This window comes from Acomys minous (genome assembly GCF_964271855.1).
Source record: "Acomys minous genome assembly, chromosome: 11".
NCBI lineage: Eukaryota > Metazoa > Chordata > Mammalia > Rodentia > Muridae > Acomys > Acomys minous.
The window spans coordinates 68,808,686-68,820,963 of record NC_140492.1 but is presented as its reverse complement, the minus strand read 5'-3'; the positions used below and the strand labels follow the sequence as shown (position 1 = coordinate 68,820,963).

At 47.4% G+C, this 12,278-nt stretch overlaps 1 protein-coding gene across 3 annotated transcripts in view; it reads right to left on the bottom strand.

The window, feature by feature from the left end:
- Positions 1-12,278, bottom strand: part of DGKG (diacylglycerol kinase gamma) — a 195,765-nt gene that overhangs the window by 55,681 nt on the left and 127,806 nt on the right. For all 3 annotated transcript variants that reach the window (XM_084802209.1, XM_084802210.1, XM_084802211.1), the window contains one exon: positions 546-636. In XM_084802209.1, coding sequence (XP_084658335.1) covers positions 546-636 — 91 coding nt within the window. The remainder of the gene's footprint in view (positions 1-545; positions 637-12,278) is intronic.

Genomic DNA, 12,278 nt, shown 5'->3' with positions numbered 1-12,278 from the left:
CCAAAAACGCACAGCTCTTTGTTTAATTAAAAAAAAAAAAGTTCAGAATTTTATGATGCTGACAAAAGAGCTCTTCAGAGCACAGGGAGCTAGCTGTGTGGCAGTACAGTCTACACACCCACAAGACTGGTCCTGGGTACCTGTGGGTCAGCTCTCTGAGACGGGTGAGACAGAAGATGATGCCCTGATAACTCTTAACCCACAGGCGCCTCCCCTGCGCTGTGCCATAGACACAGCAATGCTGGCAGCGGCTCCCTTCCCGTGTTAGGTGGTAACTCTCCTTAGCTCTTTGGGTGGGAAAGAATGGCCGAGGTTCAGAATAACAATGGCTCTAAGGGTCCCAGAGCCCCGAGGATTTCCCGCTACAACTGGAGCATCCTAAGTGAGATTGTGTAGACGGATGCAGATGGGATGGTCTACACAAAATCTACTATAGACTCTGGGATCGTTTCTGAAAGACTCAAGAGGCTGGGTCCTGAGGCTGAGTATGGGATGCCTTGGGACCTGCAGCAGGGTTCGAGCAGCCTCTCCACCTAGGCGCTTACCTCCAGCTCTAAGTGGTCATGGAGTTTCTTGCAGGTGGCTGCAAAGGTCTCCGAGGTACCAAATTCGAAATACCACAGCTTGTTCTTCATCCTGGATCGTGAAGCAGAGAGACACCGTCGATCAATATCCTGTACTTGAACCGGGTCCTGAGAAGTAGCTCTGCTCGCTGGCCCCTGAGAGGCGCAAAGCCCCTGAATCCCCCAACCTTACACTGTAACACTTGTCAATCAAGTTATCGAGAAACAGAAACATTTACCACCGTGTAGCTTAGAAAGAAAATCTGCGCAAGGGTTAGGCCTCATGGAATTCTGGGTGAACTGTTTAATTGTACCCTGAGGTTCCTGGTTGGAGCAGAAAAAGTGATGCTATCCTCTGGAGCTGCCTCAAGGAGCCTTCCTGGGGAAAGGCAGCTGGAGGTGGCAAATGACAACACACCCTGTTTACTATCTTTTAGACTTCAGTGTTGAGCTCTCTTCTGGGTATGGTTAGGGTTACAAAGATCAAACAACCTTTTGAGATTTAAAAGACGTGTGATCTCAGGATAGATGCCGGAAGCCTCTGTACTGAACCAGACCCAATATGTGATGCTTTGTTTATATTCTGTTTGGGGGAAGCAGTGTGACAGAATTAATGCTTATTTATTTGGTTGGTTGGTTGGCTTTTTGTTGTTGTTGTTGTTTTGTTTTGTGTTTTTTGAGACAGGGTTTCTCTGTGTATAGCCCTGGCTGTCTTGAACTCGCTTTGTAGAGCAGGCTGGCCTCGAACTCACAGAGATCCACCTGCCTCTGCCTCCCAAGTGCTGGGATTAAAGGCTTGCGCCACCGCCACCACCACCTGGCTTTAGTACAGATTTATAAAGAGAAGGAGTAAAGGTGAGTCGTTTGGAAGCAATGGTCACTGTCCTCCCAGGTATATTTGGACAGGCCACGGCAGTCTTTCATTTAGGGAGGATTTGCTTCAAAGTGGGAGTTTACCAATCTGAGCCCTTACAATTTTCCAACCTTTTCTTTGAGGGGAGGGGGACACAGAAGAGTAACATCAATCAGTGAGGTGCTTGTGAAACTGAAGGCTCTCAGAGTCAGGTGGCGCCCCACCCCCACTCTCTGCGGTTCGCCCAGACAGCCTCAGCAGGAAGTGTCCCTTTGGAACTCCATTCTTTCCACCCCAACTGCCACCCCATTAGCAGGGGCTGGCTAAGAGAGGGGACGCCTGTCCAGTTTACAGGCGCACAGATTTTTTTTTTTTAACCCTTTAAGGAAGGATTAAACTGCATTGTTCTTGGCACTGAAGACAGAGGAAGCCTCTTCGACCGGGGCGAGTGCTCGGCTCTGTGTACCGTGGAGCAAGAGCTCTTCAGGGGATGGAGATCCTTGCTTCTTCCTAGGCATGGTGGCAGATCCATCCGCAGGGTAGTCACGTTCTCTGCGTTTCTGCACTCTTCTACCCAATGAAGGTTTCTAAGATCTAGTTTGTACAGCCTGATGCTTGGTCTTCATGAGAATAAAGGATAAGTGGTGGGGAAGTGCCTGTCAGCTGGGCTGTGCACGGGCGGGCGTGGTGAGTCATTGCTTTTTCCAGTCCTCAGGGTAGCACATGAGGTCTGGGGCAGGCTGAGCCCTGTTGCTCTAGCAGGGCCTTGTCACCTGGACCTCCACTGTGTCACGTTAAGTGTTTTCATTTCCCACGAAGGCTACAGTGGGAACAAAACCGGGGGAAACACCACAGTGCTGCGTTCCTGGTTCTCTGTGCAGGGATGTGTGTATGGATCTCACCCGAGGGTCCTGTTTTTAGGGAGAGTCTCTAGGTTGGCCATTCCCGGGAGGAGCCTCTGAATCCTCATTCTCTAATAAGCTGCTGCTGCTGCTGCTGGTTGTAGCACCTAGGACTGGGGTGTCGCCGCTGGACCTCAGGTGTTAGCATCCATCAGAATTCCCCACGGAATAGGCGGAAATGCAGTTTCCCCGCATTTGATTTGAAGACTCTTGGCAGCTGTGGAGCGTGTGCTTTGCTGAGTGTCCAGATGCTCATGGCCGGTGGAGGAACGCTGCTCCAGACAACTGTTGACAACTACGGAGCTGCTCGAACCTGAAGGAGGGGACTCCCCGGAGGAGTGGAAGGGCAGAGGCTTTCAGCAGGCAGGAACGGAGAACACAGGTGGTTCCAAACGTCAGGGTCCTGTATTCCTTCCCAGCAGTGGGCGACTCGCCCTGTGAGCCTGTTTTTAAGCATCGCTGCTGGTCTGAATCATGACTCCTGAAAGTTATTGCCCAGAGATTTAGAGTTTTAATAAAAAATTTCCGGAAGCCATGGCTATTTTTGCCCCAAAGTGGTTCTTTTGATGATCTAATGAGGTTAAAAGGTCGAGACTAGGTCAGCCCAGCAGAATAATACGACCGACTGGATCACCATCCGGGGATAGCTGTATGAACTTTGGTAGGATGCTTTATCTTTGTAAATCTCACTTTCCTCATCTGGAAAAAAGCAAATGAAAAAGATCTGCTTCTCAGGATGGCGGAGAAGACCGGATGAGATGCCGCTGCTCACTGTTAGCCACTTCTGTTCCACAGCTGAGGGAGTAGGAAGAGCAGGCCTGCCTGGCTGAATAGCTGTAGGCTTTATGTATTTATATGTGCCGGGAAGGAAAATAGTCGTATTTGTTAGATCATATGTTTGGACTTTTGGCTAAAAAGCTGTCCCTCTCATTTCTAATTTAATACATTTTTTCCCCCTAGAGTCCTAGACGAAGCCCTAATCCCTAGTTGGTCCTCTGGATTGGTCATGTGGCTGGTCATAGATGGGATAGGATGACAGATATGCTTCTGAGAACCTGAACTGCATGTTTGATATGAAACAAAATATTAATATGGGGCTGGAGCCACAGACCAGTGGCCAAGGGTGCTGGCCGCCAAGCCTGATAAGCCCGGAACTCACATGTTCTCTGGCTTTTATACATGCACTATGATATGTGTGTACCCACCTCTACGAGTAAATAGACACAGAAAAATGACAAAATATTAATGCGACCCACATTCATCTTGTCTCAGACTAGAGAAGGGCATACGAGGTTCAGCAAAGAGCAAAAGACAGAACTTCATGAGCCGGGCCCATGGTCAGGAGAACAGGAGGCAGGCTGTTCTTGTGATGGACGATATGCCCCATACAGAAGGAAAGACGCTCAGTTCTCAGTGAAGTCAGAGGCAGTTAGAGCAAGTGTCGTAAGGAGACGATGCTAAAGTTGAATCCAGAAGAATGCAAGGAAGCAGAAAAGGTAAAGAAGCCCAGAGGTCGGCAGGGCGGTGGTAGTGCACGCCTTTAATCCCAGCACTTGGGAGGCAGAGGCAAGGGTATTGCTGTGAGTTCAAGGCCAGCCTGGTCAACAAAGTGAGTCCAGGATAGTCAAGGCTACACAGACAAACCCTGCCTCGAAAAACAAAATAAATAAATGGGGGGCGGGGGAAAAAGAAGTCCAGAGGTCTTGGTCAAATTTCCATTGCTATTGGTCAATTTATAAAGAAAAGAGGTTTATTTAGCTGGAGGTCCAAGAACAGGGCACTGGCTTGGCTAAAGGCCCTGTGCTGTGCCATAGCATGGCTAAGAATCAAAAAGGAGAAGCAGACATGTGTGAAAAGCACGCGTGCTTGAGAGAGGAAGCAAGAGCAAATTAAGGAAGCGCCGCTCGCTCTGTGACAACCCCACATAGAAACCAACTCATTCTGAATAAGCCACATCAATCCTTCATGGAGTTAAGTCCCTTCTGACCCAAGGGTCCCTCAAAGGCCCCTGCTCCTTCTTAACCTGGCTGCACTGGAACTCAAGCCTCAAGTTGAGTTTTCGTGAAGACAAACCTCATCCAAGCCGTGACCCCAGGATTTGGGTCAGGGCAAATGCCAGGGGATACAGAACTCAAGTGGGGGTGGGTGGGGTGCTGGCAAGCCACAGCTGGAGAGGCAAGTTGGACAAGGTTGTGAAAGCTGGACATGCCAGCATTGATCAGGAAGCCTACAGGGAGCCATGGGCCGTCCTTGAGCGGAAGTGAGGGCGGGATGGTGACAGTTAGTGACCTGATTTCATATCGGGTTCTGGTGAGTGGATGGGGGAGATGTGCACGTGTGTGTGCAGTTACTTGTGTACGTGTGCACACGTATCGAGGCCAGAGATTCATGTCAGACATCTTCCTCAGTTACTCTTCACCTTACATTTTAAGACAAGGCCTTTCACTGGGTTCACTATTTTGCCCAGCCCGACTGGCCAGTCCACTTCAGCATCAGCCTCCCCTCCCCTGTGTGGGTGCAGGGGACCTGATCTCAGGCCCTCATGCTTGCTCAAGAAGCACTTGACCAACCATCCTCTCTTTAGCCCCATCCCTCAGTTTGTTTCTGTTTGTTTTCGAGACAGGGTTTCTCTGTGTAGCCCTGGCTGTCCTGGACTCACTTGGTAGACCAGGCTGGCCTGGAACTCACAGAGATCTGCCTGCCTCTGCCTCCCTCCTCCTGTCTCTGGTGAGTGATGCAGACCGAGGCTTGGATAACAGTTTAGATGAGATGGCAGTGAGATAACGCTCGAGGAGGCAGATGCTAAGATGTAGGAGGTAGGATTGGCAGGGCTAGACCTGAGGGGTGAGAAATAGCTAAAAACGCATTTGGCATCCAGACAGCATGACTTATGCAGGCTGCTTTCCTGACATGGGAACAGGGTATCAGTTGGTTTGGGGGGGGGAATAGGTATTCTTTATTGTAACGAAGGGATTTTGACTTTGGCCCATGTGTCTGTCTGTCCAAACATCCAAATATATTGAAAATATACTGACATCTACTATGGGCCACACACCACATACGCGACAGAATATGTGCTCTTGCGACAAGGAGCTTTTGTACCACCAAGGCTAACATGGAGACTCTTTGGCTTAAACTCTAACGCAGTCCACCTGTCCTCTGTTAACACCGACACTTCCAGGTTAGGAGGCAGTGTGTTCTATTCCTGCAGCCCCTTGGTTTTTCAGTCTGCTCAGCACTTTCCTTTTTTCTATTTTTAATTTTATGTGCAAGAGTATTTTGCCTGTGTATATGTCTGTGTACCAAGCACACGTAGTGCCTGTGAGTACAGAGGAGGGTGTTGGATCCTTTGGAACCATTGGGAGCTGCCATGTGGGTTCTGGAGACTGAACCTGGGTCCACTGTAAGAGCAGCCAGTACTGTTCTTTCCCTATCTTGGCGATTTTTCAACCTTCCTGATGCTGCGACCCTTTCATACAATTTCTCATGTTGTGGTGACCCCCCTTCCCCGCAAACACACAATTATTTCATTGCTACTTCATAACCGTAATTTTTGTACTGTTACAAATTGTAAACATCTGCTATGTAACCCCTGTGAAAAGGGCATTTGACCCCCAGGTGGGCCGTGACCCACAGGTTGAGAACCACTGTTCTAGGCCCTCTTTTAAATCTTTTTTCCCCCCATATAAAATCACTTTAATTCTTAGACTAGTCCTAGGAAGCAGATACTATTTATTTGAACTGGATTCTCCTCTGCACGCCCTTTCCTCTTTCTCCTTAATCAGTACAGCACAGCCTTTCTGGAGCCTTCTGTAGGAGCTGAGAGGCACAGGATAGCCCCAAGTTTGAGCCAGGAGGCTCAGTCCCCTCCCACTGCCACCTAGAGAACAGCAAGGTTCCTTCCTCCTCCTTTCTGGAAGAGAAGCCACACCACTCCTAGATCCTGTTAGAAGACTCTGCTGCTCAGTGTGGCCCCAACCTCCTGTCTGTTTCATTTTCCGTTGTACAGACCAGAACATTTGGGGTCTCAAAGATTGGGGGTCCAGACCTTGCTCTCTCACCTACTCATTTGGCCAATTAAGTTCATCGACTCCTCGTTCCTGCAGCAAACGGGAAACACTGTTCAGGGGCTTGATGCACAGTCAGGGCTCTGTGAGTGTCCTCATGTATTTCCAGGAGGCACAGCCGCTAGAAGATGCATTCTCCTTTGCCTTGAGGTAAGGGCAGGAGGGTTTGTGTTTTTTTTTCTCCTCCTCCCAGGTGGCCAATATGTTTTGGAGAAGAGAAAACTAACAAGGTTTTAATGACCACTGGGACGTCTATTCTGCATCTCTCTTCCTGAGTTTTCTTTGGCCACCATGTCCCTCCCTCTCATAATCACCTTGCAGCTGGAGGTGACTAAGTCCTAGCCATGCCCTAAGGCTGGTCTCCAGGTCCACGAGGCTCTGAGCGCCACCGGTGGACCCATTCTTGAAGCCTCCAGTCCTCGAGTGGGTTCTAGGAGGTTCTTGGTCACGTGACTAGACAACAGTGGCACCCTGAGTTGAGTGTGGTTCTGGGTGTCTTGATTCTGTTTGGCTTATAAAAAAAATAACATCAATTACACAGGAGTCTTTTCATGTGACAGATGAAGGGGGAAATGAGATTAATTAAAAAATATTCTTTTATGTTGTCAGCAACTTAGGGCTGGGATTAGTCATCACCCTGACAGCTATGAATAGGCCATTTTCAAGAAGGGCTGCAAGGTGAAAGCCAGCTAGCTGCTTGCCCATCCGCGCCGGCAGATCAACCACCCAGAGCTCCTGGTGGCTCTTTTCTGAGAATCAAGGAAGTTTTTAGGGCAACAGGCTTTTGAAGTCATCAAAAGTCAAAACATGAAAACACTTCTTTGGGCTTAGAAGTCTACACAGAGAACGTTACAGTTATTTCTAGAAATAGCGCCCTTGAAACGAAGGCATCCCTTCTTGTGGTTTAGACTTTGATAACCAGGTTCCCTGAGTGGCTCATGACTGAAATAGCTCAGAGGGCCTTCTGTGTCAGTCAGCCCTGGGTTGGGAGGGCTGGTGGACCAGATACAGCCCACCAGAGGCTGTCCTGTATTGGGAAAAAAAAAATTACCCATCCCAAAGTCATTTCTATACATTTAATGGCATTGTTCACAGTTTATCTCAGGGTGAACAATGAGTGTGATTTGGGGTATGGCATTTTGAAAGAGCACAGCCCCCCCCCCACATAGGCTAATATGTATTTGAATACTTGGTTGCCCATTGTTGGCACTCTTTGGGAAGGGATCGGGCAGTGGGGCCTTGTTGGAAGAGGTGTGTGTCCCTTGGAGTGTGATTTGAGGTTTCAAAAGTCTCTGCCATTCCTAGTTCCCCCTCTCTGCCTCTTGCTTATGGATAAGGATGTGAGCTCTCAGGTCCCACTCCAGCATTATGCCTGCCACCCAACTGCTGCCATGCTCCCCACCATGGTGGTCATGGACTCTAACCCTCTGCAACCATGAGCCCCAAATCAAACACTTTTCCTTATAAGTTGCCTAAGTCTTGGGGTTTTTTTTTTTTTTTTGAGTAGTTGTTGGCTATTATTGCTACTTCTACTGAAATGATAGGCTAAGCTGAGGTCATTAACACAAATGGTAATCTGGGAAACCAGAAACCCACACTAAAAAGGGCACAGGTAGCCCCAGCTGAGTTATAATTGCATGATGGGTATCATAGTCCTCAGATATGACCTGTGACCATTCTACACAACCCAACCCCAAATGCCTTTAAAAGTGTAGTAATCGTGCTAACTAAAATTTACATAAAGAGCTAGGAAAAAACACAAACACAAACACAAACACAAACAAAAACAAACGAGCAATGGCAGGTGAGTTCATGTCAGGGTCCAGAATGTCTGTCGGTCAGTCCCCACAGGCCTGTGCTAGTCACCTCACGGGTGCCGCAGCGGCCATCTGTGTCACTGGCATCCTCAGCTGCCCTCAACTGTCAGAGGGCTTGTCACCACATCTAATCCACCCTGCACGCAGTCCTCTATTCTTCTTGCTCAGAGAATGGGGTGCTCGGTGACCCTTGGTCACGGAGCTGTGAAAGGAATAATCTTTTCCAAGAGGCGGCAGTGGCCCTTTTGGTTGTAGGGAAAGTGGACGCCCAGCAATCAGGAAGGGTTTTTTTTTTTTTTAATATATAAATAGCTGTTCTTGTGCCCTGAATGGGACTTTTGTGCCTGTAGTGGCTGCCAACAGATTTGTGTTGGCTCAGGGCAGTTCAGCTTCAAGGAGCAAGGTATTCCCTGGCTTTGTTCCATACTTGGGACAGGATTTGTGCTCATGGCACTCAGCTCAGAAAGACCTAGGGAGATGAGTGATGAAAAGACTGGGGGGCCAGACACCAGGGAGGGGTGCACAGACATGGGGGAGGGGAAAGCGTTTAAGAACGAGTCCAAGAAAAGGGCGAGGAGTAGACAAGCTTGCTTCAGACGCATGCCACTGTGTAAGACTGAACGCCTCTGTGTGACCTATGAGGTCGAGACACTTCCTAAGTCTCACATGTGTGACATTTTACAGGCGAGTATCACAGGTGACAGTAAACAGTCTTTGAGGCTCAAGTTTCCAGCTAGAGGAACCACCATTTCTTAGGACTCAACAAAGTATACAGGTATGAATTACTGTCAGTGGTTCCTATCTGTCTGTGTCTGTGTCTCTCTCTCTGTGTCTCTGCCTATCTCTGTCTCTGTCTCTCTTTGTATGTCTGCCTCTCCCTCCCTCTCTCTCTCCCTCTCTCTCCCTCTCTCTCCTTCTCCCTCTCTCTCCCTCTCCCTCTCTCTCCCTCTGAGACAGGGTCTCACTGTATATCTCTGCCTGGGCTGGAACTCTCTATGAAGGCTAGGCTGGTCTCAGATTCAGAGATCCACCTGCCTCTACCTTGTGAGTCTTGAGATTAAAGGCGAAGGCAACTACACCCTGCCCACTGTCAACATTTCTTTCTTTCTTCTTCTTCTTCTTTTTTTTTTTTTTTTTGAGACAAGGTCTCTCTATGTAGACTTGGCTCCTGGACTCACTTTGTAGACCAGGCTGGCCCTGAATTCATAGCGATCTGCCTGCCTCTGCCTCCTGAGTGCTGGGATTAAAGGCATGTGCCACCATGCCTGGCTTTTTTTTTTTAAACATTTCTTAATGTCGAACAGTTATTTGTACATTTAATAATAATGAAGACCACTAAGATTACTAGTAGGTTAATTTTTTTTAAAATATGGAAGGAAAGGAAATCATGAATTTGAAAGAGAGGAAGGAAGGGCATGTGGGAGGGTTTGCGTGGAGGAAAGGGAAGAGAACAAAATTAATTAAGAAAAGCAAATTAATATAAAATATGTGGGATATGATGGCGCATGTCTTTAATCTCAGCATTCAAGATGCAGAGGCGGAGGATCTCTATGAGTTCAAGACCAGCTTGATCGACATTAGGAGCTCCACAGTTAGATCCTGTCTCAAAAAGAAAAGAAAAGTAAAGCAAAAAGGGCAACCTATTTGTTACTTGGCTAGGCAAGTGGCGACATACCCCTTTAATCCTAGCACTTAGGAGGCAGAGTCAGGTGGATCTCTGTGAGTTCAAGTCAGACTGATCTACAGAGAAATTTCCAGGATAGCCAGGGCTACACAGAGAAACTCTGTCTGAACAAACAAGCAAGCAAGCAAGCAAGCAAGCAAACAAACAAAACAAAATAAAAACAAAAAAAAAAACCCTAAATAAATAAATTGATTTAATAAACACATAGAACAGAATTAAATCAATTATATTGTTACTGTTTGGTATCAAGAGATACTGACTGAATGGCAAATGAATGTTGAATAATAATAACAGGAAAATGAATTACAACTTAGAAGGATTTCTGGTTGACAAAGATCTTACTAAGTATGATGTACTGGAGATGGTTAGAAGTTGTGTACTCTTTAATAGCTCCAGAGTGGGTGCATGTGAACCCAGTACTCTCTACCTGATTTTTGGAGTGGTTCTAAACACCCTGTTCATGGTACGCATTTAGAAGACTGAGTTAGTCTTTGATGATAATAGCTGTAAGGTACAGAGCTGGGATGCTAACAGCATCTCCCGACCTGGAATCCAGAGTCCTCACTGCTTTACTCTCCCTGCCTCCTCCCACTACTAATCCTCAGAGGCATATGAGAGAAAGGAAATATTCAGTCAAAATCATAAAAGCAGGTGACCACTGGTCCTCATTCATGTTTGTGGCTCATAGGATCCAAGCTCAACGTTGTCTGGCTGTGTTTGCTTGGGGTTCTTGTACTCATCAGAGTGCCTTGGCTTTTGCTTTCTACACTTGGTCAAAAGGGTAGTACTGGGTCTGGAGAGATGGCTTAGCGGTTAAGAGCGCCGCCTGCTTGCTCTTCCAGAGGTCCTGAGTTCAATTCCCAGCAACCACATGGTGGCTCACAACCACCTATGATGTGATCTGATGCCCTCTTATGCAGATAAAGCACTCAAATACAATAAATAAATAAATAAATAAATCTTTAAAAAAGTGTAGTACTAAGAGGCCAAAGCCATAACCTTGTGCCAGAAAATCTCCCCTTTCAAGGCTAAGTTTGAACACCAAAGGATTATAGCTTCATAATTGTGGCTTTCCGCTTCCACTGGAGACAGCTTGTTTTCATAGACTATGGACAGGTTCTCTTTTGATAAGCCGCGACAACATCTTCCCCAGAGGACACCCAATCATGATAAAGCCCCCAAAGTCTGAAATAGTAGATTCCTCCAATGTGCCACACAGGGCCATGCCCAGACACAGCCCATAAGAAAGTTTCTTTAAGTAAAGAATTGTGCCACCTAATTAAAATCTCATCACTTGGGAGGCCAAGGCAGGAGGACTTGTGCATCTGAGGCTGGTGGGTACCAGTACTTGCTATATAAGCCTGACAACCCAAGTTCAGTCTTTGGAACCCATTTAAAGATGGAAAGAGGGTCTGGAGAGATGGCTCAGAGGTTAAGAGCACTGCCTGTCCTTCCAAAGGTCCTGAGTTCAATTCCCAGCAACCACATGGTGACTCACAACCATCTATAATGAGATCTGGTGCCCTCTTCTGGCCTGCAGGTGTACATGCAGGCATAACACTGTATACTTAATAAATAAATAAATCTTAAAAAAAAAAAAAGACATGGAGAGAACCCACTACAGAAAGTCCTCCCCTGACCTTCACAGGCAGCTACGACACAAACTGCTTCAGTGTTGGGAATGCACATATACACACACTTAATAATAATTTGATTTAAAGCCAGGTGTGGTGGTGCATTCCTTTAATCCCAGCACTCAGGAAGCAGAGTCAGGGGGATTGCTGTCATTTCAAGGCCAGCCTAGTCTACAAAGTAAGTCTAGGACAGCCAAGGTTACACAGAGAAACCCTGTCTTGAAAACCAAAAACAAAATAGTAACAACAACAACAACAACAACAACTTGATTTTAAAAATAACAAAGAGAGGGCAGGTTCCTTGAGACTCATAATCTGTGATTACCCAGCATGCTCACATACTCTCTTTCTGGGTTCCCAGCAGCCTGCTCAGACACCTGCCAGGGTGACGAACACACCACCACTTTTACTTAGCGGTGGAACCTCAGCCACACCCCAGGGGAGGCAGCCAAGGTGGGTGCCATGTTGTCAGAATCTCCGTGTCCTGAGAGCCTGAGTTCTGAGGTGTCAATATCTGTGCTCACCACCAGAAAACAGCTCCGTTCTACCCTCTAAAACAAGAGTCTCTCACAAAATGTGCCTGCCTCAGGCTATAGTGTTTATCAGTGAATACAGTCAAATACTGGTACAGAAAAGGAACCCTGGCTTGGAGGGAAAGGTGACATAGGATTGTGAATTCCTAAGGGTCTGCACTTAGCTGTGCTCTCTGTGGCATTCACCCATTCATCAACCCCTGAACCCTGAACCCAAAGGTGACC